Genomic DNA, 17,605 nt, shown 5'->3' with positions numbered 1-17,605 from the left:
TTTGCTTTTAATATTTATTATAAAAAAATCTTAAAACTAGTTCATTGAAACTTTCTGTTATCTGTTGATTTCCTCCGTTATGCAACTGGCATACCTGGATTGAAGAAGAGAACATTTTTAAAATCTAAACAATTTTAAAATAAAACATAAAAGCCAGGAACAATTCAACAAGGACAAATAAAAACGACATATAGAGACTTGCGTGTTAGTACCATAACATAGTACAAGTTTTTCAACCCATATTTCTAGCACCATAAAAACATTTTTAAAAATCTAAACAAATTTAAAATAAAACAAAAGCCAATAACAATTCAACAAGGACAAATAAATGCGACATATATAGACTTGCGTGTTAGAACAATCACAAAGTATTAGTTTTTAGACCCAAATTTCTAGCACCACAAAATATAATGCAAACCCAGGGATTTACCTATGTCAAAGCCCCATCAAGGGACGTCATCTCATCTTTGGAAAAGTCAGTATCACGATTCCTATTTCTACTTTAAGACTGTGTTCTTATTTTCACTTTGAAATAAAGCCCATAGTACTTACCTTTCTTTGCACAGCCGCAGGATTCTGGGTTTCAGAATGAACAGGACAAAAATAATGATACCCTGACACCAATGAAAGTAGTCGGCCACCAGGAATATCTCCCTCAGTACTTCAACGTTCTGCACTAGGTAGGAGATTATTTCCAAGCTCCACGAGACGCCAGTGATGATAAAGAGGCGCAGGAAGAAGCTGTAACTGTGAGGAGAGAGTTTAGGGTCATGGCAAGCCATTCACTATAGAAGCTTATTACGTCTGAGTGTCGGATTGGAACTTCCGCTGTTTGTCCTGTCTGTGGACACTCCGAAGCTCCCTCTGCACCACCATAATACGATGGGCCGTCAAGGCAAACACGACCAGATTAAATGCGATCAACACTGCCATCGGACCATAGAAATAAATCATGGCGGACCAGCTGGAGACTATAAATTTATGAAAATGTATAACAAAATCCGCAGGAAAGTTGAGCTCATGCTAACCCACCATTGATCCAACAGGTAAAGTGACCCACTCCCGGCAGCCACACCTCCTCATTCTCCTGCGAAGAGTTAACTAACTTGTCGATGAGGTATATAGCTCCAGTGAGTACCGCCGCCACTCCCCAGGCAAAGGCGTTGCAGACAACAAAGCGTTTGGTTGAATGCCGGTTACGCGCCTGGACCCCACTGCTGCAGAAGGTACTCCACAGACCCAAGCTGATGACGGAGAGCCACAGGAAGGCGGCCATGACGAAGAAGTAGCCCAGATAGCCTGCAGACCAAAGCATCGATAGATTATCCTGGATATCCTTAAGCACTGAGGAATTATACCTGCCGTCAAGCAATAGTTGCGCGATAGATTCCACAGGTCAAGCAAGAGCATAAGGAAGCCAATGAAGAGTGAGATCATGAAGCAGATGAAGCACTGGCCGTGCAGATTCTGCAGTTCCTCCAGAAAAAGATACACGCAGATCGTGCATAAGAGACCAACCAGCGATAGCTGCAGCGCTGCAAAATAGATGTAATAATATGTGCATATCCTTCTTCCTTACTCCATCATAGCCTACCAATAGTTTTTCCCATCTTCTGGGGATCTTCAATGGATATGGTGCAGTTGTGGGAAACTATTTTGATGATGTCTACGTCCTCCTCAGAGATTTTGTAAGGATGGACACAGAAGAGCCGTCTGTTTGACTCGTCGAACTTTTGTCCGAAGGAATTAATTTAAAAGAACCAACTTTAATTCAGAGCTTTAAAAATTAATGACGCGACTGTGTCCGAACATGCAGCTCCGGTTTCAATGTTTCGTAGAACGGTTGCACATCATCGCACGGCATAGGGAGATCGTCCTGAAGGATATACCCAGAGCGATTTTGGTGAATGACCTCTAGAATTTGACTCTGCTTAGCGCTTGGCTTGCAACGGCCATTATCCAGGGTCCGATTCAGTTGGCAGCAAAGGCGTAGGCAGGTGAACAGCTTACAGGCACATCCCCGCATGTGTCTTTCCACCGGAACTCTGGTGCCATCCTGCAGCTCTTTGTGATCGATCTCAGCCGTAAGCTCAGCGGGAATAAGAAGACGCCCATCGTACAAATACGAGGCGTTTGGATACCTCAGACTCTCGTTGAGGTTGACAGTGTCAAAATAGTCACAGCCTGCGATATCAGCACCTGTTTTATCTGCAGTTGCTAAAAAGAATATCCACAACATCTGGATTGCGGAAAGAGTAGTGAGGCAACCAGTTTAAATCTAACTTTGAATCCTATTTACTTTCATTTCAAAATCCAAAGCCTATCCAACTTTTGTTTTGAGCGAATTTTAATTACTCCCTAGAGGACTATAAAAACTGGGAAATATATTGGAATTGGGAAACTTACTAAAAACATCGTTGTACAGCAGTTGCACATGATTCCGAACCTACGACTTTGAAAGAACTGAAATATAAATTTGTGAGTGAGGCCAAGATATAGCGGCGGCTGCTGCTCCAGATCTTGATTATGCTTACTGACTGATTGCACATAAACACATATTTTGAAATAATCAAATTTTTGGAAATTCGTATCAGTGTGACGGGTAAAACACAAAGGGAGAGCTTAAATCACTATAAAATGTGAGAGTTAAGAAAGCTTATAATCTTATCTTTAAAGTCTTTTGATGAGGATTATTAAATAATTAAATATTGTATACTTCATCTGCAAGTTTCCTGAGAATAAAGCCTACGGCTCTTTCAACCCCTGAAATTTTTCAGAAAGCCTTTGAACTTGGCTACGTTCACTTCCAGGATTCATTATTTACTTTTCCTAGCTTTGGGTTTTTTTACGCAGATTCTAATAAATGGTAATAAATAAAACAAACATTTAGAATAATATTATTTGTATTAGTTACATTATAAAAGGCAATTTTCTTCGGTGGCTTATCTCTACAGTAAGTCTGTTTATAAAACTCGAGTATGTAAATAGAGATGTATACTTAAGAGGTACTTGAACATAGTTAAGAGATTCTCGTACAAGTCTTTGGCTGATCTTACTTGGTCGTTACCCGTGCCTCCTTATTTTTCTGGTTTTTCCCATAAGGATTCAACTTGCATTTCCGATTGTTTACCTATTGAGTGTGCCACCTGCAGGAAGGTTCTTTGTAGTCGTAATAGCAATTTTTGGTAGTTGTAAGACGCTTTACCTGGATCGAGTTGAGCTTATAGGTATATCGGTTAGTCGAACTTCCACCTGTGCATGACTTTATGCTGCAACCGCTAAACTTATTCTGTTTCACCGGCCTGGGGGGGAAGAATCGTTATAAATATGAAAGAAAAATGCAGGATATATAGTCTAAGTTTCAACGTGCTACATTCAAGTTAAAGGAAGGAACATAACAAGGCACACAGAACACGACAACATCAAGCTGGTCAGAGAAACTATAAGTGCATCCAAACATAGAACCCAATAATTAGTCACAGTCGATAGTAGATAGTACATTCTCCAGCACCAAGTTAGCAGTTAGAAGCAGTTCAGTACAGTTTACCTATTACAGGAGACTCGGAGCTAATTGCGTCTCCTCGAGCGAGATATCTTCCCCGCTGGCTTCGGCCTCCGCTTCCTTGCTCCTACCCCTAATGCTGCTCAGGCAAGAATTTCAATAACACGACAGTACCCGGAGGTTGCTGGTTACTCTAGCTTCCGGGACAATCTACTCAGACTACTCACCGATCCATGCAGTGTTTTAAAGTGCTGCGCTTCAGTACAAACAGCACAAATATTACTGTGCCCTGGGACCAGTTCAAAATGTCAGCCGCTGTGAAAACCGTCTTCCAGAATTCGTTGTTCCGCACCAAATAGGAGATTATCTCAAGGCTCCACGACATGCCCATGATAACAAAGAGGCGCAGAAAGAATATGTAACTGTTCGACGGATTAGAATAGATAGGGCAGTAGATACATTTTTTGATCAAGCCTACGTCTGTTTTTCCGAGTTGAGCTTCTTCGTCCGCTCCTGACGCTGTGCGAACTTCGTCAGCTCCTTCTTCACCGCCACGATGCGAATGGCCGTCAGGATGAACATGGTCATGTTGAAGGCGATCAGCACCAACATGGGTCCATAGAAATAAAGCATGGCGGACGAGTCCACAGCTACGGGGGGAGAAAATATTGAAAGCTCAATTTGAAAATCCATAAAATGTGAACCGAACTCACCATTGATCCAGCAGGTGTAATAGCCCACGAGAGGCATCCAGTCTAGGTTATCCTCTTTAGCTACAAACGCATCTAATATAAAAATGATTAAGGTCAGGATCGCCGCCATGCCAAAGGCGTATCCGTTGAAGGCCAGGAATAGGTTATTTGGCAGGAACCGATTGTGGGAGCTGGAGTTACCGCCTAACTCCTTCCACAGGTGAAAGCTGATAACGGAGAGCCAGAAGAAGGCGGCCATAACGAAGAAATAGCCCAAGTAACCTGTCAAAGGGACATGACTTGGTTAGATGAGTTCAGGGTTTCCGGTCAACTCAAAGTACCTGCCGTGAAACAGATCGCGTCCGTTAACTTCCACAAGTCCAGTAGCAGGATAAGGAACCCCATGAACAAGCAAAACATGTAGCAGATGAAGCTCTTTCCTTGCAGATTGCGGTGCAGCTTCTTAACGCACATGTACACGCCGATAGTAAGGATCATGCATATCAGAGATATTATCATCACTACGGAGAGAAGTGGTGGAAATAAGTGTAGGCAAAGGAAATATAAAAAACTGGGTAAGGCTAACAAAATAATGGTCTCATAGGTTTTGAATTCTCATAGCTTACCCACTGTCTGTGCCGTCTTTGGCTCATCTTGCACACAGTAGTGGGGTACGATGCGGGACTGAGGATCCTTGTCATCGAGCTGATTGTGCTGAATGCAGTACTCGCTCTTGTTCATCTGTACGCCGTCCATATGTCGATGGATGGTTCCGTTCTGGTTGACAATACATATAGGTTAAGCGCCGCGAAATGGAACATCACAATACCCACCTCATACAGTGTGTAGTTATTGCCCTCCACCCTGTTGTCGAGAGGGTACAGGTTGCTACTACTACAGGGAATGTGAAAATCCGTCTGGAGAATTAGATCGGTGCGGAAGTGTCTCTTCACCTCCAAACCGTTGGCGTTGGTCACATTTAAGTAGGGATCGATCTGGGCCAGCTCCTTCTCCTTGGTATCAGTGCATTCACCGTTCTTCATTATCTGATCGTGACGGCAACAGAACCGGACACATGACTTCAACTTGCAGACACATCCCCGCCAGTGCCGCCTGTTCACCGACTCCTTGGAGTCGTCCGGTAAAGGTCTGGAGTCATATTCCCCCGTTAACCGTTCGGGAATGAGGATACCCTCGTAGATATACGAACCATTGGGAAGCCTCTGGCTGGCCGAGAGTTCCACAGTATCAAGGTCGTCGCAATCGGGAATATCGGCCAATGTCTGGTGCAGTACCAGCACCCATAAGAGCACTACGAACAACCGCATTTATACGCCAAGAGTCTGCAAATGAAAGAAACCCATTTCAATTCTGTGGGAGGTTCAAGTCTTTGCATTTATTCTTGGAAATCGGCATTAAATTCAAGACAACCAATATGCACGTATAAAAATTTGTACATACGTACAGTTGCCAATCAACAAGAACATTAATTTCATTTTCCCCGAACTCTATAGATTATATGACATTAGAAGATTATTCTTGTATGAAAAACAAAAACAACATAAAAGTGGCAAACAAAAATATTTAATAAAACAATAAAGAGAAGCTGAATTTAGGAAGCTTGTATACCTAGTATACCCTCCCCTGAAAATACACAAGCATGTGAATTGTTATTGACATGACTCCTGAACTGAGTTTTTACTAAAATTTAAATTGTGTGATTTTTTTATAACGTTCAACTGCGAAAAAATTGTATTAAAATTTTTTTAGATATTTGTGTATTCAAACATTTGAACGTGTTTTTTTTTCAATATTTAAATGCAGTTTGTCTTAGGGGCCCCATAGTCCGCTTATCCAGAATGTTAACGAATGGTTCTGAATACAAATTAATTCAAGCACTAAAAAATTAGTTCGGCGAATTCGCGAAATATTTGTTAGGGAATATTTAAAAAAAAAGCTAACAAACATGCTTTGCTATTAACGATTTCCTGTTTATTTATATGCTTAGCTCTTTGTTCATTGTATATAATTGGCGGAGAGAAAAAATTATATCGTTATTTTTTTTTTAGCAAAGAGAGTGTTATGTTAAGCTACTGACTCACAGTGATAACAGTCTATAAAGGGAAACGATACCACGCACGCCTCTAATTAAACTTTATTCTCGTGATTAATTAATTTCTTGGAAATTTATTTATATGTAGAATTATATGGATCTTTATTTATATTTTATATATTATAAATATAAATATATATATTAATACATTTATAAATATATATATTTTATTATATTAATTAAATTATAAATAATATTAATAAATAATGTGATAATAATTATTATTAATAATTTATATATATTATTATTTATATATTTATTATTATTTATTTATTATTTATTATTATTTATATTTATAAATAATATTTTCTACTAAAACAACATGATCACAGAAATTCTTAAAGTGTAAACTCAATATACTCATAGACCATGTGTGGCATATGTTTCCACTCAAACGAATTCAAAGCTATGCAAAAAAAAACGGCGGTCACTGAACCAAATAAAAATTGGCAAACTTCTTGGCCTTGGCAAAGTGATCCCTATTCCAAGGAACCGAGCGCCAACAATAAAAAAATAAAAAATGATTTGTATATACATACACACGGAGTCCAAGGATTATAATGCACCTCCGCCTCCGACGACTCTTTATGAACTGATCCATGATTCACTTCAGCCCGACTGCCACTGGGAAGATGATAATGAAACGAGTTTGTTTGTTCCTTTCTTTCTTTTGCAGACATTTTCTGCCAGATATGTACATAGATACAATCATACAGATTGGAATCATAAGAAGACAGAAATGCAGAATTGTACAACAATTTTAATTATTTTAAAGTTACTTTTTAACCTACATATACTTGTCTGATAAATTCTATACTCAGTAATATAAAGTTTACATTACTGTAAAAATCGTTTAGTTAAGCTATGCAAAAACATATGTACATATATTAACCCATTACAAAAAATAACACAGAATATTGTTTCGATTTAAAAGTAATGCCATTTGACTTTATTAATTTTTATTTTGTTTTTTTTTTATGTTTTAACTTTAATCTGTAAAATAAATTAACATAAAATTTATAAATTTTAAAAATTAAAAAAAAAAAAACAAATTTGGAAAGGGAATTATAAACGCACGGATGTTTTGAAAAATCCTAGGTGCATGATTTTTTAGACACTAGTATATTTTGACAATTTCACCAAACCGCTAAACCTAGACTGTTTTTTTTTCTATTTATTTCTTTTTACCATTATAAAACTTTGATGACTGTGAACATCAGCCACCTTTACTTCCTGTATCTGCCATTTCAGAAAGTAGACGGTCATACCATTTCCATTTGTGTTTTGCGATACATCGATAACTCTCCTTTTGAGATTTTTCAGGGGGAGCCATCTGGCAACACTGTTGCTAATTACAAACACAATCGTTTCGGTTTCTTTCGGTTTGTTTTCGTTTCCTCCGTTTTTGCGCTTACCCGTGTAGTGAGTCCGATTAAATTTTGAAAAGATAACTCGCAACCACTAAGTTCGATTCTCGACCTAATCCGTGAGTTTTGATTGCGTTTTTTTTTCATTTTAAGTTGACTTCCACGAAGCGGCTGCTGTGTGTGTGTGTATGCGAGTCTCGCTATCCGTGTCCGTGAACGCGTTTTTGTGCATGTGTTAGTTCTATGCTGCCCCCGAGTTGAAAGAAACTCGGCAATTTGTTAAATAAAACAAGAAAGGAGGCACATATACGAGAGTTATACGGAATATTTATAAATCTACTTTGTGCAAGTACAGCTCAAGAGACAGACAGGGAAAGCTCAATAACCAGAGGTAAGTCAGCTTAATCTAAGATTCTGTGGTGTTTTAACTCCTTCCCGTACCGTAATTATTGTTATTCTTCATCTTGATTTTCCCTTCCGCTCGCTTGCACACCCGCACATGCCGCCTACTCAGCCTGTCAGTCTCTTCCTTATTTTGCTGCAAGCGCGAGCGAGAGGGCAAGACGTTACTTGTACACACACATGCATGCCTTGCCTGCATCTCGTAAGCCGCACGTATAGCAGTGCAATGGAGGAAGTGGCAAAGGCTGCAGATAGGAGGAAAGAGGATAGCGAAGATGCTGCAGCCAGCTCTCGCTCCTGTTTTCCTGTCTCCCTCTGTCGCAATTAATCTTTTATTGTGTTTACAAATCGTCAATTAACTGTTACTGTCATACCCAAACTCCACCCGGCTCAGATTCGCCCATCCAGTTAACTGTCATAAAACTGTTTGCTAGGCCAAACAATAATAACAGCAGCAGCGAATTAACCCCAATCAAAAGATGAACGGTGAAAGTAAAGGGAGTATTCTTACGTATGGTAATGGTTTATAAGGGGCCGGCGAGAGGTAGGGTCATAAAGAGAGGGGCAGGGAAAACAAATCAGCTGAGATCTGCACTGTAAAATTCTGTAGAATTAAGAACATTTTCTAAAATTAACAAAAAGATTCTATAAATTTAAGGCAACGCACCATAAAAACAACGCAAGGCAAAATAAATACAATTTTTTAGGGTTAATTTTTCTACTTTTCTCCAGCTCGGAACGTTTTTTCTGATTGGCTTTAATTAGATTCTTTTTTAATTAACAGACAAATTTCACTTGTTTTGCTGGTAAATTTTTTATGCCCTTAAAATTGGGAAAAATGTCTCATTTAAAATAAAAATTATACATTATAAAAATCGCCCCAGATTTCATAGTTTCTTTATTTTTATTGCTTTTAGGACACCTTTTTTTATTAAATCTGACCGAAGTTCTAGTTTTAGTTTCTTTTAATCGTTCATAAAACAATTGAACTTGTAATGGATTTCAATTTCAACACGAAGGCATTGCTCATTTTTGTGCGAGTGAATGCGTTCTTGGTTGTGTGTGTATATAACTGTCGCCCGCCCGGGTCTTGAGTCTTCCGCCGGGGACTGGGCTGCATGTGGAATATGAACACGAAAATAGCATAGGCGGAATGCTGAGCACTGAACAAATACACACGGGGTGTGCTGTGCATGTGCTCGCTCCCCTCCCATGCCCCTCCCCCGGCCCTTCTTCGCAGAAGCAATAAAAATTAAAAGGCAAACAACGATAAGCGGACTAAACCCCGCCTTGGACACACTAAGCCCCGTCTCGGGCCACCCCCTTCGCGGTGTGTGCGCACACATGGCAACCCTGGGCAGCAACATTAGCCCCACCAGCAGTAGCAGCAGCAGCAAATGCATACGCCAGCCGATAATTAATTCCAGGCCAGCGTAATTGATGCGTCCTCGGCACGAGAGGAAATCAATCGGGGGAGTAACCTGCTTTCCAGTCAGGCAGTGACCTCCTCCCGTACAGAGAAAGCCATTTCCCAACCAGGTGGATCACAACCCCTGGCCCCTGCCACCGGAAAATTCTATTTGAAGCCAGGCTGCGGGTTAGATTGATAAACACGAAGGGCACAAACTTGGGGGTGCTGACCATATTTTTATGGACAGCAGAGAGCTCCATTAAAAAGCACTTTAAATCAGGAAATTTCAGGGGTAAATTTTACATAATTTATATGTATATGCAAACTGTACACAAAAGTAAATTTTAATTGAAAATACAGTCTTCGCGGAAGGATATTTTAATTGTAACTTGAACTTATAATTTTTATATATTAATGTATATTTTTTATAAAGTAGATTTACAGTATATTTTGTTTTAGCATGCAGGACAATCCTTCCCATTTAGGTAATTTCTTTGCTTTGACTTATATTGGGGTTGCCAGGCATCGAAAGCGTTATAAAAATGGAAGTATGCTTGAAGGATGTGCCGAGTAATTGAAATGGAGTGACATCTGGTTGTCCCCCTGCCCAAAGCCTGCTCCTCCTCCACTCGCATGTGGAAAGCTTATCTTGTCGCCTGCTTTGTTTGGCCTAGGCTTTGTTGTTTTCCTTGTGGCTGGCGGCTGGGTTTCTCGAGTTTCGCTTCCTTAGAAGTTATCCACGTCTGCGGTTTCCATTACATCACAGTGTGGATCCATTGTGCTGCTCCGGTTGCCCTTGTCAAGCCCTGGCCTTTGGAATGACATGGTTTCTTTGATTGGGAAACAGCCTCGACGACAATCCACCGTTGATCTCAAGAGGCTTCAGAGGTCATGTGGTTAGTTGCCCTAAGAAAGTGCTGCAGATTTTAACTGGTTTGGCAAGAGCTACATCCCGCTCCGAGAGCAGCGAACAAAGAAAGAGCCGCAGAAAAAGGCCGAAGCTGCCCCCAGACCGTAATTTGGTCAGGCACTGAGATAGCGTTTGCATATGCAAATATGTACATATGTATGTGTCGCAGCGATTATTGTCCGCGGAAAGTCGGTCAACGAACCGAAAAACATAGGAAGAGGGCACTGAGCGAGCGGTCGGTCGGTCACTCCATACCATGGATATGTCGCCTCGCCTAGGTGTGTGTGTTGACCATTTCGATTTCGATTTCATAATGAAAACTCTGTAGTACGTAGTATACTCATTGACAAGCTGCCCTGGCCGTACATGGAATCCGAACTGACCAGTGGTCATGGCTTCCCCACAAATATGGTGACCACCTCTTTAGCACCACCGCCTCAATTCTCGACGCTCTCGCTTCCCGTTCCACACAGCTCCAGGTATTGTCGTAACCCCGTCTCGTGGGCGTCAGAGAATGACGTAAACCGTCCTCCATTTGTTTGTTTTTAATAATATTCCCAATGTGTGTCTGTTGTGCTTTTTTTCCTTTTTTCTTTTGCCAACCTGTTGATAACCAAGTGAAATACAGTGCAGCAAAAAAAAAAAAAAGTGTTTATAGTAAACTATAACACTATACAGCGTTGTTTGTAGTTAATGATCTGAAGGATATTTTAAGCAATCGAAACGAAATTAATTATATTTTTTTGTTATCAGGCTCCAATTTATATGTACGGTCTCCAATCATTCTCTTAAAAATTGTAGAGTGGCTACTGTACCTATACTATACTAATATTATCGAACCATCGCGCTAGCAAGCTTCAAGTTTACGCTTATAATTACCACCAACTGATAATGAATCAAGGAAAGTGTCTATGAGGGAACGGAACGGAACAAAAGGGCCCCAAAGTCAGGGTGAGCCCAATCACTTTGCTTTTTTAAAGCCGGATTTATTTATTGCCCGTTTTGTGAGTTCCTTGTGCCACCACATAAATTATCTACATGTCATTGATAATGCGCACATTTCTCTGGCTAAGTGCTAGATCGACTGCCCATCTGTCTCTCTCGCCTGGCAACGGTCCGGAAATGTATTATTTTTATAGAACACCGAACAATCTCTCCCTATTCCGAGATATTTTTACTACTTGCGACAATTGCGCTCTCTTTCCATGTGTGTCTGTCCAAGAGAGCGAACAAATTATACACAAGGCTCTTGGCGTCGGAAAGAATTATAAAAAGTAACCGATGAATGCCTCATTTTCATTTTCATTTCGATAAAAGGCTTTGTGCGCTTTGGCCTCCGATAACTATTGACCCCTGGGTTGGGTGTCGTTCGATCATCAGCCCAAAAAGGCGGCCACTGACTCAAGGCAACTAGCTAGTTATCCCCAGTCTGATAATTACTGACAACTGTATGAAAAAAAACACTATTTCCCACTCTTCAATCGCTGCCCGCTTCGAGAAGCTCAACAAAAGCGGTTTTAACCCAGTTTAGAGGAAGAAAACGCCAACGTTTGCGGGAAAATAAGGTTGAAAGGTAAAAGACTCTGTTCGCGTTTGCTTTTTGTGTGTTTACGTTTGCAATTATGCACACACAGATACTTAGGGCTGTGTGTATATATTAGTGAAGAGCATTTAAGCCAATTACACGGTACATCAATCATCAGCGAAAGAAGAAGGTTTGTGGCGACTGCACTGCGAAAAACAAAGTCGGTTCGAGTTTCTAAGAGACGCGCTAAGAGCTATCTCCCTCGAATAGCCATAAAAAATAACTTATTTTGAATGGAGAAATTCAAAAAAAGGATAACCGGTCACCTAAGCATTTAGCATTCCAGAAAATCGAATCTTTTTCCCGAGTGCTAAAATGTACAATGAGTGTGTTTTAGTACTTGGCCCCCTCATACTCCCATAAAACAGCCGACTCTGCTAGTTTGACAACAGTTATATTCTGGGCTTTCCATTGACCGACCCAAGTGGTTAGGAAGAAGGTAACTCAGGGGGAACCGAAGAAAGACCTGAAAGACAAATGATTAGTCACCCTGCACTTGTCGATTGTCACCGACGACGACGACGACGAAGTCAGTCGCTAGCTTCACTGCTTGGTTTGTTTGTCTGGGTTTGCCATACGTGAAAAAATTCACCATCTTCTGGCCGGGAAAGGTGCTTTGAAACGGGCGTTGATATCGGAGTAGGGGTCACCCCACTGGTTGTTAGGAAGGACATAAAATAACAACTAGTCAAAATAAACATCTAAACAGGAAGAGGCCGGAACGAACACTTTTGCCTTCATCAACTGCTAGAAGCGTTTTATTCACCCACCACCTTTCCCTCTCCCTTTGCAGTCAATCAGAGATCCAATCCATCCACATGAAAGGGAGCCAAAGGAGGAGGCAGCCAAGTTAACTGGAAACAAAAGCAAGCCAGCCACCTGCAAAACAAACAATAATACACACTAAATACTCTTGCCAATTTATCGAATAAACAACAGAAGAAGCCGAGCCAGAGGAGAGGCCCCATCGCAAGGAACTTCTCCGCAATCAGAGCGCCCTCCAAGAAAGACACGTGAAACACGTACCGCCCGGAGCCTAGAAATTCGAAAACGAATCCAAAACCAAATCCAGTGAGCAGTCGGCAGTGCAGCATGGAGTTCGGTCATGTTTGAGCGCTTCCGACTGAGAAACCTGAGCAGAACCTTCCGCCTTCGTGGAGGCGGCACAGAACTGGCGCGCGACAAGAAGAACCCGCAACGGCAGCAATGCGTCACCGTCCTGTTCCTAGATGACATCACGCACACCTTTCGGATCGAGGTAACAACCCACCCATTAGGCCTAGAAACAGCCAAGGAGTGGGGGGGTTTCTGCTTCAAACTAGTATTTGAATGTGTTGATATTGAGTCAGGAGAGGATTTCCTCTGCTGCTTCGTAGAGTTCCATTAGCCATGCGCATAATTATTCAATATGCGAAATATAGTCAAAACAAAGAAAGTTTTCTGCTAATCATCGCTATTCATTTATTCATTTTTATCTGCGCACTCGAGCTCGCTTTCTTCATCTCAGCTAGCATCGCAGACACGCACTTGTCCGCATTGCTTCCCAATCTCCAGCTCCATCCGAGGTTTCGCTTTCTTTTCACCTCGACGATGATCGAGTGTGTGCTGCGGAGATGAAAATTATAATCGGGACAAAATCTGTCTACTGAAATTGCAATTAAATTGAAGGCGTTTAATCGCTGTAATTGCATCGCAGAAAGTGGGGGGGAGCAATGCGCCATAAGATTTCCTAGGCAGATATCTGAATACAGGGGCTTTGGGGCTGAGAAATAATGCCTTCTTATCCCATTCTTTTGTAGAAACGTGCAAAAGGCTCTGAGCTGTTGGATCAGGTCTTTCAGTATCTCGAGCTATCCGAAAGGGACTATTTCGGCCTACTTTTCCCAGAGAAGCCGGACGATGTTGTGGTAAGTCCCTCCAACTGTATCTCAAAACATCTTTTAACTCTGTTTTTTTCCCCGCAGAGATGGGTCGATGCCCAGAAGCAGTTCAAGAAGCAATGCAGCAGCGTTGGCCTGGACAACAATGCCGTTCCATTATTACAGTTTAGGGTTAAGGTGAGCTTGTATTGGCCCCTATCCTTACAGATCTTATAAACTGCCTATTCCCCACAGTTCTTTGTAAGCGATCCGAGCCGCTTACAGGAGGAGTTCACTCGCTATCAGTTCTATCTGCAGATCAAGCGCTACATTCTGCTGGGCAAGCTGCCATGCTCCAGCAACACCCAGTGCCTGCTTGCCAGCTACACGGTGCAGTGTAAGTGCATCCCTTGACTCTCTCACATCAGGTGTTTAATTTGTATCCCAATGTCTCCTCCCACAGCGGAGTTGGGGGACTTCAATGCGTCGGAGCACCAGGTGGGCTACCTAAGCGGCCTGCAGCTGCTGTGCGACCAGACGCCCGAGGCGGAGCGCAAGGTGGGCGAGCTGCACAAGCTGCATCGCGGCCAGCTGCCGGCGGACGCCGAGTACAATTATTTGGAGCACGCAAAGCGTCTGGAGCTGTATGGCATTGACTTGCACAGCGCCACCGACTCCAATGGCAAGGAGCTGCAGCTGGGCGTGTCGGCGGTGGGGCTGCTCGTCTTCCAGCACTCGCTCCGGATCAACACCTTCTCGTGGAGCAAGATGGTGAAGGTGTCGTTCAAACGCAAGGACTTCTTCATCCAGCTCCGCCGCGAGCCCAGCGAGAGCTACGACACTCTGTTGGGCTTCGGGATGCTTAGCCACAAGCACGCAAAGGCATTATGGAAGTCCTGCGTGGAGCACCATAGCTTCTTCCGTCTGAAGCGGCCGCACCGGCTCTCGCGCTTCCTCAACATAAGTCTGGGCAGCAAGTTCTACTATTCCGGCCGCACCGAGCTCCAGGCAGTGCAGGAGTCGAAGCAGCGCGGCCGCATCCACAAGGTGTTTGTACGCTCGCCCAGCAAGCGATTCGCGGCAGGAGGCGTTGGCGGCACATCGGGCTCCTCGGGCGGCACGCCCCTGCAGCAGCACAGTGGCTCCGAGAGCGCTGCCTCTCACAATGGTAAGCCTTCCGCGGCCGCCGGAGGCACCATTCTGACCATCACCAAGGCGAGCGGTAAGGTTACCTCCAAGGAGGCCGACTCGATGCCACGGAAGGCTTGGGAGCAGCAGAGCGACGAGTACGACATCCAGCTGTGAGTTTTTATATATTTTAATACCCTTGCAGGCTAATTTTAGTCAGATGCTTGAAATTCTCTGAAACGGTCATTTTCGACCCTATAAATTATAAAAATTGTTGATATTCTTTGTTCTTGATTTTTCTATCCATTTAAGCTAACATAAATATGAAATCTTTTCAGCGAGGTGGGCTTAAGCGAGCAGTGTACAAGGCGATTTGAGTCGGCCTCACCCTCCCCTATGCCACCTGCCTACAGCTCCGGCAAGCACAGCCCCATCTTGCTGCCCACCACAATCGCTGACGCTGTGGGCCAGCCGGAAAGTGGCAGCGACCTCATCACCATAAGGCTGCTGGCCGACGAGCACGGACGCTACGGGTTTAATGTGAAGGGCGGTGTAAACCTAAGCCATCCCGTTCAGGTATCCAAGGTGGTGCCGCACACGCCTGCCGACCGTTGCACACCCCGCGTTCGCGAGGGCGACGAGGTGCTCATGATCAACGGACGCGAGGTGCATGGCCTGCGCCACGAGCAGGTGGTGGCTTTAATCCGTGATTGCCGCAACACGGCCAGTGGCGAGCTTCTGCTGACGGTGCGTCCGCAGAGCTCAATGCCGTTGCATCTGGAGGAGGAGCCGATGTACCAGTACGTTCCCGAGAGCGACGAAACCGGATCGCACTCGAATCTGCTTGATGGGGACGCCCTTTTCAACCAGAGCGTGCTCCTGCTCAGCGATGGCCTGGCTTCTGGCGCTCTCCTGGCCCAGTATGAGCTCATGTACCGCAAAAATCCCGATCTGGCCATCACGGAAGCGCGCAAGCCGTCCAATGCGCCCAAGAACCGATACCGTGACATATCGCCATGTAAGTTGAAAGACCTTTACCCTAATTTAGAGTCTGTGTTAACGTGGAGTCGCCATTTCAGATGACTGCACACGGGTGTCGTTGGTCAACTCGCTCACCGGCGACTACATCAACGCTAACTACGTGAACATGGAGATTCCCGGCGGTGTGAACCGATATATAGCTACCCAGGGGCCGCTGGCCAGCACCACCACGGACTTTTGGCGCATGGTTCAGCAAGAGAGCAGCCACCTGCTCGTGATGCTCACCACGGTAATGGAGGCCGGCCGGCAGAAGTGCCACCAGTATTGGCCGGTGACCGGAGAGGAGCTGCAGCTGGCCGAGGGCTTTTCGGTGCGCTGCCTTACCGAGACGCCGGACGAAACGGGCAGCTTCGTCTTCCGCGAGTTCGTGCTGAACGACAAGCACGAGCAGCGGCACATACACCACATGCAGTACCTGGCCTGGCCCGACCACTGCGTGCCCTCCGATCCCAACCTCTTCCTCGAGTTCACGGAGCGAGTGCGAAATGCGCGCAAGCGCACGCTTCTTCAGGAAATTGAAGAGAACCTCAAGCAAATGCGCCTAATGAACGCTGATGCGGAGGATGACGAGAACGGCGGCCTGATGCGGGAGCGCAAGTGTGCGGCCAGCAATGGAGCCACTCCCGAAGACGAAACGCCCGTATCAACGAGCGTGCATCAGTGAGTATTTGCGAAGAAGCGTTCAGGACTGGATTTTAACCTTTTCCGACCTACTTGTAGATGCATCAGTGCCGCCAATCCACCTGTGATCGTCCACTGTTCAGCAGGCATTGGACGCACCGGCGTGCTCATACTGATGGACACCGCCTTGGCTTTGATGGAGGCCCGGGAGCCGGTGTATCCACTGGACATTGTGAGAACCATGCGCGATCAGCGAGCCTGCATGGTGCAGAATGTGGTGAGTATATCCCTGGGAGATCTTGTCTGGCGTCTTGTTCAAGCTTATTCCGTCTCCTTCCAGAGCCAGTATCGCTTCGTGTGCGAGTGCATCTATGCAGCCTACACGAAGATCTCTCGCAGCAGTGCGGCGATCGACGACGACGAGGACTAGGACTGGAACTACGACAAGAGGGGACTGCGACAATCTAACCCAGATACGCAATCTACGATCTTCCGCTTTACAACGCCCCAACAACAACAACAACGATTGAACTTTTTCTTACATCTAATTCTATCTATCTAGTACCCTTAGACATATGATTAAAAACGATTGTATATCATTACTATTACCAGCTCTATATATAAATATATATATTTATATATATTATTATGTATTATCAGCTCCGTTCATAAGTTAATCCTAAATATACACACATATATCTATCACACGCCGCAAGTGCTGCAAGGAAAACAATTCTAAATTTTACAAAGCCACCGCGGAATGAAAAACGAATTGAACCAACTACCTAATCGAACAGGAAATATACAAAGCGCATCGGAACAAATGGCGATTTATTTACACTGAACCAACGCTACGTCGAGAACAATATGCAAACAGCAACAGATAATATGAATACGAAAACCTTATACCTTTAATAAAGGAAGAATAAACTTGAGCATTTTAGCACCAAAATCAATCAATAAATGTATTTATG

General features: G+C 43.7%; 3 protein-coding genes across 4 annotated transcripts; 1 reads left to right on the top strand and 2 right to left on the bottom strand.

Annotated features, from left to right (window-relative positions):
- Nucleotides 1-63: 63 nt before the first annotated feature.
- LOC108078430 (G-protein coupled receptor Mth-like) lies at nucleotides 64-2,541 on the bottom strand. The gene is made up of 9 exons (XM_070284969.1): nucleotides 2,407-2,541; nucleotides 1,793-2,239; nucleotides 1,595-1,730; nucleotides 1,359-1,535; nucleotides 1,033-1,299; nucleotides 803-971; nucleotides 553-747; nucleotides 431-497; nucleotides 64-94 (listed from the first exon to the last, which is right to left on the bottom strand). Exons 1-8 carry the CDS (start codon nucleotides 2,434-2,436, stop codon nucleotides 431-433), a joined length of 1,488 nt encoding a protein of 495 aa, XP_070141070.1. The 5' UTR covers nucleotides 2,437-2,541; the 3' UTR covers nucleotides 64-94.
- A 344-nt stretch (nucleotides 2,542-2,885) lies between these two features.
- mth (methuselah) lies at nucleotides 2,886-6,962 on the bottom strand. 2 transcript variants are annotated; one of them, XR_011445010.1, is made up of 10 exons: nucleotides 6,847-6,962; nucleotides 5,028-5,537; nucleotides 4,821-4,971; nucleotides 4,536-4,715; nucleotides 4,216-4,476; nucleotides 3,981-4,152; nucleotides 3,730-3,924; nucleotides 3,548-3,641; nucleotides 3,206-3,302; nucleotides 3,108-3,146 (listed from the first exon to the last, which is right to left on the bottom strand). XR_011445010.1 is itself a non-coding variant. In XM_017172346.3 (9 exons), the coding sequence occupies exons 2-9, from the start codon at nucleotides 5,520-5,522 to the stop codon at nucleotides 3,078-3,080; spliced, it is 1,620 nt and encodes a 539-aa protein (XP_017027835.1). In that variant the 5' UTR covers nucleotides 5,523-5,537; nucleotides 6,847-6,962; the 3' UTR covers nucleotides 2,886-3,077. The 2 variants fall into 2 exon arrangements, 1 of the variants encoding a protein (XP_017027835.1); XM_017172346.3 differs by lacking the exon at nucleotides 3,548-3,641 and having other exon boundaries at nucleotides 2,886-3,146.
- Nucleotides 6,963-7,633: 671 nt separating this feature from the next.
- Nucleotides 7,634-17,587, top strand: Ptpmeg (protein tyrosine phosphatase Meg). Its single transcript, XM_070285837.1, has 11 exons — nucleotides 7,634-7,729; nucleotides 7,828-8,065; nucleotides 12,776-13,240; nucleotides 13,782-13,889; nucleotides 13,947-14,039; nucleotides 14,097-14,238; nucleotides 14,305-15,142; nucleotides 15,308-15,987; nucleotides 16,049-16,670; nucleotides 16,731-16,908; nucleotides 16,972-17,587. Exons 3-11 carry the CDS (start codon nucleotides 13,088-13,090, stop codon nucleotides 17,059-17,061), a joined length of 2,904 nt encoding a protein of 967 aa, XP_070141938.1. The 5' UTR covers nucleotides 7,634-7,729; nucleotides 7,828-8,065; nucleotides 12,776-13,087; the 3' UTR covers nucleotides 17,062-17,587.
- Nucleotides 17,588-17,605: the final 18 nt, after the last annotated feature.

This window comes from Drosophila kikkawai, chromosome 3L (assembly GCF_030179895.1).
Source record: "Drosophila kikkawai strain 14028-0561.14 chromosome 3L, DkikHiC1v2, whole genome shotgun sequence".
Classification (NCBI taxonomy): Eukaryota; Metazoa; Arthropoda; class Insecta; order Diptera; family Drosophilidae; genus Drosophila; species Drosophila kikkawai.
This window is presented reverse-complemented; position numbering and strand designations above follow the sequence as displayed.

Bases quoted from the DNA above. Each gene is read 5' to 3' on its own strand.
- Ptpmeg (XM_070285837.1), top strand. From the start codon at position 13,088: ATGTTTGAGCGCTTCCGACTGAGAAACCTGAGCAGAACCTTCCGCCTT. The intron at 15,143-15,307 runs GTGAGTTTTTAT...AAATCTTTTCAG, and splicing joins GACGAGTACGACATCCAGCT to CGAGGTGGGCTTAAGCGAGC. The intron at 15,988-16,048 runs GTAAGTTGAAAG...TCGCCATTTCAG, and splicing joins ATACCGTGACATATCGCCAT to ATGACTGCACACGGGTGTCG.
- mth (XM_017172346.3), bottom strand. From the start codon at position 5,522: ATGCGGTTGTTCGTAGTGCTCTTATGGGTGCTGGTACTGCACCAGACA. The intron at 4,716-4,820 runs GTAAGCTATGAG...TTCTCTCCGTAG, and splicing joins AAAGACGGCACAGACAGTGG to TGATGATAATATCTCTGATA. The intron at 3,303-3,729 runs GTGAGTAGTCTG...CTTCCCCCCCAG, and splicing joins TTAAAACACTGCATGGATCG to GCCGGTGAAACAGAATAAGT.
- LOC108078430 (XM_070284969.1), bottom strand. From the start codon at position 2,436: ATGTGCAACTGCTGTACAACGATGTTTTTA. The intron at 2,240-2,406 runs GTAAGTTTCCCA...TCCGCAATCCAG, and splicing joins GCTGTACAACGATGTTTTTA to ATGTTGTGGATATTCTTTTT. The intron at 498-552 runs GTAAGTACTATG...GTCTTAAAGTAG, and splicing joins CTGCGGCTGTGCAAAGAAAG to AAATAGGAATCGTGATACTG.